Raw genomic sequence first — 13,161 nt, 5'->3', positions numbered from 1 at the left:
CTGTCTCACTACTGGAATAAACCTCTTAGCTCATCTACCACAGCTTGGGGAGAAGCACTGTCCTTTGTATTTTTGCATCTCAGGTGGTGGCCCTCCTCTCTATCCCCCCAAAGAAATTGCAACTCAAGCTTTCAAATGTATCCAATTTTAAATCCTTTGATTTAGGGATTCTCACTCTGAACTGATAAATGGCCCATTGTCAGACTGACCCTTTTCAGATCGGAGTGCCTGGGAGCTGAGAATTCTGAGCAGTTCTGAAAAATCAGAATCTGGCCATGTAGAAACAGAGGTATCTACAAACAGTGAAAGATCAGGAAACTCTGATTTTCAGAACAATTTACCTAAGGTCACAGAGCATATTGATACCAGTTTCCTATTCCATGTCCTAAAATTGCGTCCCAGTTTGCATTTGGCTCACAACCTGTGTGCTCTCAGGCCCTGGTTTGCTGCACTTCACTCAGTAATTCATGTCTGTGTAACCTCTCCAGAACTGAATACTGCTCACAAGCTGGAAAAGGCACAACTGGAGGAGACCTTTGAGAAGCTGCGTCTGTCGCTCCAGGTGAGCAGTTTCTTTGTTTCCCACCCTGTGATGTGCGGGGGAGCAGCCCTGGGCACGCTGCCCTCTGCCAGCACGCCAGGCTCCTACCAGCTCTGGTACCTCCTGTGCCAAACCGGGATAGAGCAGCAAACCCTCGGGATCTTTCCTCCCCCTGGGCTGGTTCACAAGAGAGAGAAAACTTAAAGGGACTTAAAGGCATCTGGATAAAGAAATAAATGTCTTTTTGACCCTGCTGTCTGCTGGCAAATTTGAGCCCTTCCCTGCTTGATGGGGAGAGCTCTGGCACCTGCAGTGGCCGTGAGCATCACCCTGTCTGCATGGTACCTGCCAGCTGGCACCCCCAGGGCTCAGAAACAGCGACATATCCCAGCCTGGCCCTGTGCCTGGGCCTGTGCTTTCGCCTCCTCCTGCTGCCTGAATGCGGGAAAGCCGGTCCCACGCTGCAGACACAGCTCCAGCCCCAGCGGAGGGCAGTGCAGTCCCTGCTGTGCGCTGCCCCAGGGCTGCCCTGCCGAGCAGCCAGGCTGCAGATGGGCAGGTCAGCCCTGCACATCCCAGTTCCCACATCCCAGTGTTTAACACCAAGGTCAGAGTCGTCTCATCCTTCTAAAAGCTCCGTGCTCTTCTCACTCCCTAGATGAAGAAATCACAAGGAGTGGAGGGCAGAACTGCCCTCCTTTGACAAAATCTAAGGTTGGAAATGTGTGAACAAGATGCCAGAGCAGTTAATGCAAGCCCTGTTTGATTTCCCAGGCAGAGATGAACTGCAATTTTTAAACGCCCTGGCTAGCAGATATTGTTGCACTGCTGCAACAGCTTGAGGCATGTCAGCAGTTTTGCAATAAGGGCTGATGTAATGTTCCAGACAAGAAATCACAACTGTGAAAGATAAAAATACCATCTTCACAGCAACTGTGGATTTTACAGGTGTTGGATAGGCAGAAATGCCTTTGATGGTAACAGAAATATGATTGCTTAAAATAACATGTTGTTCCCATGTATAGCTCTGAGATGAAATGATGATCATTTGAATTCCACACCACTAAATCATCATTGCTTGTTACCATGTTAGAAGCTTAGAAAGGGGAAGGAAACAGGTATCTCCTGCCTCATTTGGACTCTAAGGACCACACAAATGCATATGGTATAAATGCCAGCTCTGCCAAGGAAGGACATGTCTGTTCTCTTCCAGCACAAGGTGATTTAGCATCAGCCACAGGTGTTACAGGGATTTTGTTATTCCATGAGGCTTCTCAAGTACCCCTTCTATGTTCAAGTGGCCTGATATTAAAAATATCACCTTACAGGGGTGTCTGAGCCTTATTTAGCTTCCCTGATAAACCACTGCCTGGTTTGGCAGTACAGACTGACCAGTACGAGTGTGAGTGGGCTGCTAACACAGCTGATGTGTTAATTGGTGTGTTTCCCCCCCAGGACCAGATAGACACCCTCACCTTCCAGAATCAATCTCTAAAGGCCAAAGCAGACCGGTTTGAGGAGGCTCTGAAGAAAAACACTGAGGAACAGCTGAAGGTAGATGACAACTCTAATTATACAGGCATCAAGATACATGTTTCTAAGTATTACACATCACCTGATTCAATGAAGAGCAGTTGGATCCTCATTCCAGGGGCAGGGGGCAGGTCCCAGCTGAGATCCCAAATATTGAGCTCTGAGGAAGAGTCACAAATCTTAGCCAAAGGGGAAACAATATCAGGGGTCAAATGGGCTGCAGGGGACCAGGTCCAGGCAGTTTTCACACCACTGATTCTCCTGAACCACGGGGTTACATGGAGAAATCTCTGTCTTATGGCTGAAGGTGTATGTATGGCTGACATATCCAAATCCCTGATATATTTCCTAGATTGTGCGAGCTCCTTATCTACACTTAGAAAAAGATCTGAAGAGCTTAAAACATGTTCTGGAAATGAAGAACCTCCAGATTCACCAGCAGGAGAAGATGATTATGGAGCTAGAAAAACAGGTGAGTTGTCATTTTTCCTACAGAGGAGACATCACAGAGTTAACAAAGGAGAAGTTTGGTTACAGCACATGAACTTAAGAGAGGTGAGTACCAACATAAGGCTGGGGCAAGACACAGTGAAAGAGGTTCACATCCATCAGTCTGGATTGCTTCTTCACACAGTAACTGCTCAGCATGTTAGGTTATACAGGAGGTGAGTGGTGGAGAAGAATGGGGGAAAGGGAAATTCGTGGTAGTCCAGGGTACACCAGTCTGCACCATATGCCCTTACAGGCATCAGGTAGCTTTTTAGGGCTGGAGAGGGGACATGGGGTAAGGTTGAGCCATGGTGTATCTTGCTGCTGCTCCTGCAGGCATTTTGGGAGCCATATGTGGCTTAGCAATACCCAGCAAGCAGTTCTTAGCAAGGCTTGCTCTAGAAGAGGTCTCTCCAGCCCTCCAGTAATGCTTTTCTGCAGGCTATGCTGTTTTCTCCTCCTTTGCTTGTGGGATTCCATAACGAAGAACTCCCCAGTTCACCATCAATTACATTTTTTGTGGGAAAGGGGATTCATTTTGTACAGAATAACCTGCAGTGACAGTAAAATACAGTGTGGTGACAGGATGAGGCAATACCTCAGCTGGGAGCAGTGGCAGCTGGTTCAGCACAGCATTCAGCAAGATTTGTTTCCATTTACAGGGAAATTTGAGAACTCTGGTGATTATTTTGCTGAACAGATGCTTTAGTAAGTGGATGCAGAGAAAAGTGCCTCTTTGCAACTGAGGCTTATTATCTCTGCTCCTTCCAACGTGCTACTCTTGGAGCTAAGCCAGGATTTGGAAACACTCGGGGGGAAAAATCCCAAACAACAGCCTATATAATTCCTAGTCCTTCAGCTGCTTTTGCTCATTAACTGCATGTGAGTGCACAGTCCTGTTCCTGCCCTTTATCACAGTAAAACACTGGGTCTGCTGTGGCCCAAAGGCACAGCTGCTTTCCGTTTCAAGATACACCTTTGGAAGTGCCCGAGCACCTACAGGACATCTCCAAATGCTCTGGAGCCTCACAAGGGAGCAAGAGGGCATTTCAAACACAGGGTCAGCCTTGGCTCCTTGGCAGCTGAATGGGAGGCTGGAAATGCAGGTGGCATAGCTACTACTTGTGAAAACTATTGAAGAAGCAGAGAGGGAGCCCATGATGGTGATTCCTCTCTCAAAGCAGGGACAGAATCCATGTGCTGCTCTAACAAAATAAACTGGGACAGACCAGAATATCTGAGAATCAGGAGTATCCTTTACAATTACCTGCACAGAGCAGAAAACACAACCTAAAACTGATGTCTCCACCATTAAGTGTGAGTTATTGCTATCCCCAGTGCACAATATTTTGGATCTTTATAAAAGGTTGGGAAATTAAATAACCAAGCTCACACAGAGATAAGGTTACCCTGTGCTATCTTGTTTTCTTTCAAAAGTGTTGAATTCAGCAAAATTTTCAGTTGGAAAACCAAGGACTAAGGTGATAAAGTATGTCAAATTTCAAAGCCTGGGGAGACAGGTACCTGAGGCAGTGGAACATGCCTGTAGACATCTTACTAATGCACTGCTACTGATGTCCTCAAACTCTGCCCTTGAACTGTGCTGAATAAAAGCTACCTGTGCTTGGGATAGGATTAATTTCAATTAATTACAGCTTAAAGTTAAATGTCTGGTTTAAGCCTGTCATTTAAGCTGACATTGTCAGCAGCAGTGAGAAGAGTCTTCAGAGGCCAGCCCACCTCATGAGAATGCAGCAGCACTCTAAGGCTGCTGGTGGGTGACTCTTTCCTCTCCATAACTGAGGAATCATAATCCTGGAGGCTGGATGTCAGACTGCAATGTCTGGGAGATGTACATCATCCCATCTTGCACTCCATCACTAGGCTGACCACTCATACCACAGTGCTGGGCAGCTTTCCATGCTGGGTGCTCCTCAAGTGTCACCAGCACTTTCTCCAACGCGTGGTAGCGCTGGTTCCTTGGGGGACAGAAGTTGTGGGGCACCACTGAGGAAAACATCCACTTGCACTGAACAAAACTAAAACCCCCCTCCTCCTCCTCAGTTATAAGTAAGGGCTGGTTCAGCTCTGCCTCTGCTCAATGCTCTGCTGATGGCCCCAGGAACTCCACCAGTATGATGGGGTGGTGTGAGTCAGGTCTCTTAAATCTCAACTGCAGTCCAGAAAACCACCTCCACCTATCCTCGAATTTTAGAAGTTGCTCCACAGATTAATATAGAACAAATTATCTTGGATCAGGTGCTGAGTGTTCTTCAGACTTAACAAACCTTCTTTTGCTGCAGGTTGAAAAAAATTTAAAACTGGAAGAAAAAATTACCATGCTGCAACAGCAGAATGAAGAACTCAGAGCCAGGATTGAGCAAAATACTGTCATAACAAGGTTTGTGCTGGTATTTGCAATCTGTCTGAGATTGAAAGGAGGCCCCAGGTCTTAATTGTCCAAGGCTGACACTTATTTCTGAAGGGGAAAAACTTATTTCCCCCTGAAAATGTATTTGTGTTCTCCTCTGCTTATTAAAAAATATTTTTATATTGGGGTTTGCTTCCTTTAACATAAGGAAGGCCATGTATCTGTCTGTGTATCTCCATGATTTTGACATGCTGCTGAGAACAAGCTTGCCAGTGGTTCTGATCTCAGTATCAGTGCCCTGAGACCTGTTAGTCAGTGGGTAATGAGGATGCAAAATGGAAAAATCCTGGGAAAGACATCCTAAGGATGTCATTGTCACCCAATAAGGCAGGATTAACTTTTGGCAGGTTTTTTCATCAGCACTCCCTTTTTGCAGCCTTGTCACAATGGGACAAGGGTGACAAGGCTCCTCATTAGGTGACATATGAAGAGCAGAATGGGATAGTCCCTGTCCCAGACAGTTATATTATGCTGTAAGGCTGGAGCCAGGGAGAAGGGGTGCTAGGGGGAGAAACTAGAGCTGGTCTTGTCCCAGCACTGCAGCTACCTAGCTGTCATGGCATCCCAAAATGATGCCACTGGCCAAAAATTTAAACTTTAGTCAATTTTTTTAAACTGTCAGTGTCTCATCTCTGATTTTAGTTTTTGTCTTTCTCATGCCTCATTTTTTAATGACTCAGCCTTTTGAAATTGTCTCCAGCATGCAGATATTCTAACATTCAGACTGGGGTGAGAATTATGTTTTCTCCCACCTGATTGTAGATACCTGTAGTACACGTCTCACTGTCTGAGGTGGGTGTCTACAGCATTTCTGTGCTGAGGGAAGAAAACTGGGTATTTTTTCGGTCTGGTTCACCAGACCAGCGTGTGATGCCTGCTTTTGGGCTGGATGAATTGTGGCCTGGAAGTGGCAGTGTCTCTCCACGGCTGAGAGCAGCCAGGGTGTGTGGTTCAGCGCCTGGCATCTCTGCATTGCAGCTCCCTGTCTCTGGCTGGGCGAACAGCACCCTCCCTCCACTCCCTGCTGCCATCCAGCTGCAGCACTTTGCTTGTTGCCTGCAACTGCTTAGGTACTGCTCTCAAAAACACCTTTCGGGAGAAATGCTGAATTCAAAGTCAGCCTAGGAACTCAGCTTCAAGGAGAATAATTTTCAACAAGTAACTCTTTGGGGACAGCTGTGGGGCAGCTACAGGGACAGCCAGGGCTTTAAAGCCAGAGTTACTAAAGCATGCATTTTCCCAGCTGCAGTAAGCACCCTGACTGCTGATTTCTGTTGTACTGGCACTGCCTGGGAAGCACAGCATGAATGAGCTCAGGGAGCTGCCCTGGATTAGAGCTATTTCTGCAGTCTGGGTGCCCAAGCGGCCGAGGCAGCCCAGCAGCAGTGAGAGGAGGGAGAAGAAAGAGCAAAGCCAGCCTCTGCAGCACCGCCAGGAGGGGGTCCCAGAGGCACTGGGGTGTGAGGGGTGCACCACAGAGATATTTCCAATTAAGGACAAGGGCAGGTACAAAGGGAAGGACAAGAGCCTTTCAGGTAGATCATGACCCAGTTTTGGATGTGAGAGCTCCACAGAGCCCCTGCTGGGACTTCCCCAAGAACTTGAATAAATGATTAGATCTCCCAGTGCTTCAGATCCTCCCTCCAATTCAACCAGCATTTTTTTGGTCCTTTGGACTGGGGTTATCTGAAGAATGACTGTTTCCAACACCCAAGAGATCAAGGTGACTCTGCTAGCCACTGCTCACTTCACAGTTCAGAACTTTCGGGCACTGGGAGAAGAAAGAGATGTATTCTTGAGCTACATTTCTGTAGGAATTGAGGCTAAAAAAGCAAAAATTCTTTAAAAATGTCTTTTAAACAAAATCAGAAATGCCAACCCCACCCTCTCATAGACTTCTGGTGAGTGGCCCAGCAGTCCATGACATCTGCTACACCCAGAAAAGCAGTTGTACAGAATTTTTTTAATGCATCCAAAATCCCCACCCAGCTGCTGCTGAACACTGAAAACACCTAGGGGAAGGTTGGGTTCCTCCCTGTTCATTCCTATAAAACCCTAAATTGCTAGTAAATGAGGTTAGGTGCCTGCCCAGAGCTGCTGCAGGTTGATCACATGAGGAGCTGGCTCCTGCCCAAGTGTAGTGGGGCTGCAGAAGCCTGGTGCTCCTGCATGCATCCTTTGGGACATGGGTGTTGTCAGCACATGCCCAAAACATGTCTCCATCAGGTCCCACAGTCTACTTGCCCTTCCCCATTTGTTTTTGTTTCAAAACAGTCACCTGGCTGATGAGTGCAGACTCACTAAGGCTGTGGTGCCCATAGGAGATTTCTACGCCCCAGCTCCAGGAAAGCCATGAAGTTACGGGCATTCTGGGCAGAACACCTCCCTGGTCATTACTGGTGTTGCGGTCAGGAATAGAGGCTATTTTGGGATCAAGGAGGACAGATCAGGAGAAGAACCCACAACCTCATGACCTTTTATAGAGTAGAGGGAAGCCTTGAAGCTGAGCTGTGTCCTGCATCAGGACATCAACTGGAATTCAGAGCATGGAAAGGACAGACTGCTTTTCCTTTGCATACCATAGCAGCAAGTTGAAAAAATCATGGATGCAACTGCTGCCAACCCTCTTTGTACCTTGACACTCCACAAGGGCAGGAAGAAAGGCTGGGGCTCATCCCACCACGGGTGCACCTGGAAGCAGAATCAGACAACAGGGGGAAGCTATGACTTGTAGAGATGACTTTCTCACCCAGCAGTGAAGAGATCTGGGGCCAGCTGTGCCACAGCTTTGGCTGTTCAGCCCTAGGGGCAGGGGTGGCTGCATGAATGCCCCATCTTTGCCCTGGAATGCCTTACATGTTGTCCCGCTTCTCTCTCCAGGCAACTGTCAGAGGAGAATGCAAATCTTCAAGAATACGTTGAGAAAGAGGTGGAGGAGAAGAAGAAGCTCAGCAGGACTAACGAGGAGCTGCTCTGGAAGCTGCAGGAGGGAGATGCCGTGAGCCCTGTCAAGCTCCCGCCCTCACCGTCCACTCCTTTCTATCGCTGCTCATCAGGGAACTCCTCTCCAGCAAAAGTCAGAACCTTGAGGCGATGAACAGGCAGCTGTGTGCCGAACGTTCCCTGCCTGTTATGCATTTCCAGTCTGCAAAGTGTTACCATCCAAGGAAGTACTACCATCAACAGGCGCCCAGGGTTCATGGCTACAAGCATGCTCAGCAGCTGCATAGCTTTACACTAGGCAGGGTACTCTTACAGTCCCCACACAGAAATTCTTGGTTCTGACATGTTGATTAGGGTAGCAAAAAAGATAGCCAAAACTAGAACAGCAGAAAGTTAGGATAGGAAAAGGTTTAGCTTGATGTGTGAACATTTTAACTGTGGTTAGAGCCAAAAGTTGGGAAATGCTCTATTGATGTTCATCAGAATGAACTTTTGCTGCAGTATTTCAGGTTAGTTGCAAAAGGTGTGAATATTTCTGTATATGTGTCTGTGTTTATATACATGTATGTATTGTACCTTTATACCTATATATAGACGCACACACATATATATGTAGTTGCAGATGTTCTGAATTACATTTTTTATATTATTGGATACTACTAAGTGCTGATATATTTTCATTACAGTCAGCAGTTTTCTAACTCGTGCCTAAGACTTGTATCTAAACAAAATGCATTTCTGTTTAGCCTCCCAGGAATATTTATACCCAACCTAGAAGAAAGTTACACAGAAGTAGAAGCGCCTTCCAAGTGACCACCAAGTGGTACTCTATGTAACATGAACACCAGCGAATTTGAAATTCTAAGACAGTACTGCCTTCGAAACCATCACCTTTGCATTGAACACCAGAAAAGATACGCATACCATCCACTACTTTTTAACTCTTAGCATTGATATTCTAAGTGGAGATAGGCTAGAGATGAGAAAACTGAGAGTTTTAGCAAATTTGGTAGAGGTTACTGGTTAACATGGTTCAATTTTAGTGTCTTTATTTCAATCCTAGTCAGATCTTATCTTGTTTAACCTTGTCGTGGTTAGGATGCAATCAAAATCTCTGGCTGTAGATTTCTGTCCATTTTGTTTTATTTCAAGCCCCAGAAGCAAGAAGGAAAAAATAAGTTGCTTATCTTTGCTGGAGGAGAGATTTCCAATGGTGAGATGAGATACTGGACATCTGCTAGGGCTCTAGCTTCCTTCCACCGCAAATGCCAAATAGACCATAGCCAACTTCATAGGTGCAGATGAAGTCAGAATTTCATTCCTTCCACATATCTGCATTATTTCACATTGCTACAGCTTACCCAGAGTTACAGAGCACTTTGAAGACTCATGGAAATGAGTGGCTAAACTACCTTTAACTTTCCCATCTAGAAGCAAAAATGTTCACCCAGGCTTGGGGTGACTTCCCACCTGAGGGGACAGTGAGGCCGAGGAGTAGTTGGGGTCAGACTGTCTGCAAGGCCCTCATGGGCATGGCTAACAAGACAAAAATATCCCTGAGCATTATTTACAAAACAAAGAGATCTGTGGGATGCTTTTCTACCCAGCTTAGGGCAAAGAGCCTGCATGCAGGCTGCTCTGTGCACTGGGGCCAAAGTTAGCAGGGCGACAGTACCTGGAGGGAATCCCTGAGGTGCAGGACAGCTGCAGGGAGGGTGGCTTCCTCACCCGGGTGTGGGGTGGCACCAGCAGGCCCTGCACCCACAGGGGTGGCACTGCACAGCCCTGCCATCCTGCCAGAGTGGGAGCTGTGCTTCAGCTTTCCTGGGAAATACTCAGGATTCACAGACTGCAGCTTAGATACAGCTTCAACCACCATCAAAGCACCTGTGGCCTGTTCCACAGTGTTAAAAAGAAAGATAATTTTTTTTTTCTCCTTTTTAGAGAAATTTATTTTTGTAGCAGCTTTTGCATGGTACTGTGATACTGAGTAAATTGAGCATCTTCTTAGAATAGATCATGCCACACCAGCTACTACTGTTGAAATGCATTGCTAGATTTTAGTGTGTCCAGCAAGTACAACCTGAAAGATAGATACCTAGCACGCACATGCACACACAGCCCCTTCTTGCCAAATACGACTTTAATAATTTTGATATTTGCTAACGGCACAACTATTTGCAACACCTACAGCATTGTCATCTTTCATTCCACCAATAGAATTCTGAGACAGTGAGGTCACAGACTCAGAGGGTGATTTGGGTTAGAAGGGAACTTTAAGACTATCCAGTCCAGCCCCCACTGCCATGAGCAGGGACACTTTCCACTAGACCAGGTTGCTCAGAGCTTCATCCAGCCTGGCCTAGAACACTTCTAGGAATGGGGTATCCACAACTTCTCTGGGCAACCTACTCCTACCACTCTCATTGTAAAAATTCTTTTTCTTATATCCAATCTAAACCTGTCCTCTTCCAGTTAAAAACTGTTGTCCCTTCCATCACTACAGGCCCTGCTAAAAAGTCTCTCTCCATTTTTCCTACAGGCCCCCTTAAGGTTCTGGAAGGCTGCTAAAAGATCTCCCCCAAGTCTTCTCTTTTCCAGGCTGAACAACTCTAACTGTCTCAGCCTGTCTCCATAGAAGAGGTGCTCCAGCCTTTTAAGATCTTTGTGGCACTCCTCTTACACCCACTCCAAGATGTCCATGTCCTTCTTATCCCCAGAGCCGGATGCAGCACTCCAGGCTGGGTCTCACAAGAGCAGAGTAGAAGGGCAGAATCCCCCCTTGCCCTGCTGGCCACACTGCTTTGGATGCAGCCCAGGATACAAGTGACTTTCTGGGCTTTGAGCACCAACTGTTGGTTCATGTCCAGCCTCTCATCCAGCAGTATTCCCAAGTCCTTCTCAGCAAGGCTATTTTCAATCTCTTTATCCCCCAGCCTGTATCCATAACAAGGGTTGCCCCAGCCTAGGTACAGGACCTTGCTCTTGGCCTTGTTGAACCTCATGATGTTCACATGGCCCCACCTCTCAAGCTTATCCAGATCCACCTGTATGGCATTCCCGCCTTCCAGTGTACCAACTGAACCACTCACCTCAGTGTCAATCCACACTTGCTGTGGATGCACCTGATCCCACTGAGTCATTTACGCTATTACACAGTAATATCTTAAATATCAGACCCAATACGACCCCAGAGGGGCACCACTTCTCACTGATGGCCCTTTGGACATTGAGCTGCTCCGGATGCAACCATCCAGCCAATTCCATTGCCAGCTGCCATCCATCAAAGCTGCATCTCCCCAGTTTAGGATGCTGTGTGGGACTATGTCAAAGGCCCTGCAGAGTCCAGGTAAATGACATCAGTTGCTCATCCCTCCCTCACTGACACAGTCACACCATTGTAGAGAGCCATCAGATTATTCAGAGTGGCTTCTTGGTAGTTTCTAGGATCCTCCTTTTTGCCCTTTGTAAAATGGTTGAGATGAAACAACTGGAGTTGTTATTGATGCTACTCAAAACTTTAAATGCACTAAAGCATATTATTGGCCCAGGACAGGCTGGCTGAACCTGTTGTAATTTATTAATCTTTCCCCTTTATATCTGGTGCTTTCCTTATCACTTTGTTGGTTTAAAATCATATTCAAGAGATGCTTCCAGCAGTGAATTGGGAGTGGGGCTTTTATGGTGGGAAAACTGGGACTGAACCCAGCTCCATCATCATTTGTTATCATTGCCAATCCCTTTCCCATCTAATTTTTGCCTCCCAATCCTGCCTCTCACTGGATTCTTCCTTGGCACACCCTCTGGGGTGTGCCCAATCACTAACAAAACTGTAGGAAGTTCTGCCTAACCAGAGGGACCCAGCAAACTGTCCCTGTGGGGGGTGTGAAGAGTGGCTCCTTCTGGTGCAAGCCCAGAAAAAGACTTCTTTCCCCAAAAGAGGTTATTCCTTTTTTATACTTTTCCTCTGTCCTTTCTTTGCCTCTGCATGCTGAACTAGGTGCAAAAGAAAAGCTCAGGTCACTCGGACAGTGGGAGGAAGGGAGCAGCCATTCCCAGGGAATGAAGACCCCCCGGATGCAGGGCCAAGCTGGGGAGGGGAAGTGTTTGCTTCTGCAGAGCTGGAAACTTCCCAAATGCCATGGCCACTGTGGGGACTTTGCCATTTGGAAATAGGATAGCCTTTGGCAGCAGATGGAATGTAGCCAGCACTAAGCAGAAAGAGTTTCATCATCTCTGTCTTTAAGGAAGCTGTTTAATTTCATTAATCTTTACTCAATGCAGAAGGGTGTAGCAGCAATAAAACCAGCCCACAGCTGCTCCCAGGGGATTCCAGAGATGGGCACTGCGAGCAGGTATCAGCCATGGGATGGCAGGAGAGCCAGCAGCAAGTGGGGCATGGAAAACTCCTTTTTATTGTGGGAAGGTACCATTTGTCCCCACTGGGACTGCACCTCCAGTGACTGCTGGCACAGACGGGTTGACTCAATGCACAGCAGCAAAGGCTTGTGGTGGTGGCAGGTGGGGGGAGGAAAGGAAAAACTATCAAGTGCAAAATCAGGTATTTTGTCTCTGCACTGATGGTGGTTGTGTCCCATGGACACTCTGAGGAGCCTGTACAGTTTCCCATGCAGCAGGAGTTCTGTGGTCCCATTTATTATGTGGCTAATGATTACAGGAAGAGTTTGTATTATTTCAATTATGATGTACAGATAAGTGTAATATATTCCTGATAATAAATCCGTGCACCAGTGCACCCGTGGGCTGACGGATACAAACCAGCATGTCCTGCCATGTTTTCTGTGCACACGGGAACTGGGATGAACAGGAAACAAAGCAAAAGCCCATCAGAGGCTTACCCCATTAAGGTAAAGACAGAAGCTAGTCATTAGCTTCCTGGCAGCAAGGCTGGTCAGCTGCCTTACCTGACAGTGCCTCACATGCTAAGAGTTTCCATGGACTCATTTTATAGGATGCTTCCAGTATGACTGGGGCTGCCAGAACAGTGATTGTGGTCTGCAATGTTTCCAATGAAGTGTCATGCTGCAGAACACGGTAACAGGAACATTTCTGCCAGTGGTTCAGGCTCATCAGCAAACACCTGAACTCCCCAATGTTCCAGTTCACTCAGTTTCAACACCCCACACCCTGCCTCCTTCACCCTGCCCTCCTGCTGAGAGCCACAGAGCTGCTCAGGCTTTGCCACAAGGATTAAAAAGGGACC

The 13,161-nt window shown here is 47.0% G+C and overlaps 1 protein-coding gene across 7 annotated transcripts in view; it reads left to right on the top strand.

Moving 5' to 3' along the window:
* Positions 1-12,718, top strand: part of MTUS2 (microtubule associated scaffold protein 2) — a 265,481-nt gene extending 252,763 nt beyond the window's left edge. For all 7 annotated transcript variants that reach the window (XM_064716695.1, XM_064716686.1, XM_064716676.1 and 4 more), the window contains 5 exons: positions 489-562; positions 1,997-2,095; positions 2,427-2,546; positions 4,867-4,964; positions 7,875-12,718. In XM_064716695.1, coding sequence (XP_064572765.1) covers positions 489-562; positions 1,997-2,095; positions 2,427-2,546; positions 4,867-4,964; positions 7,875-8,091 — 608 coding nt within the window. In that variant the 3' untranslated portion in view covers positions 8,092-12,718. The remainder of the gene's footprint in view (positions 1-488; positions 563-1,996; positions 2,096-2,426; positions 2,547-4,866; positions 4,965-7,874) is intronic.
* The last annotated feature ends 443 nt before the right edge of the window (positions 12,719-13,161 follow it).

This window comes from Zonotrichia leucophrys, chromosome 1 (genome assembly GCF_028769735.1).
Source record: "Zonotrichia leucophrys gambelii isolate GWCS_2022_RI chromosome 1, RI_Zleu_2.0, whole genome shotgun sequence".
NCBI classification, from domain to species: Eukaryota; Metazoa; Chordata; class Aves; order Passeriformes; family Passerellidae; genus Zonotrichia; species Zonotrichia leucophrys.
This window is presented reverse-complemented; position numbering and strand designations above follow the sequence as displayed.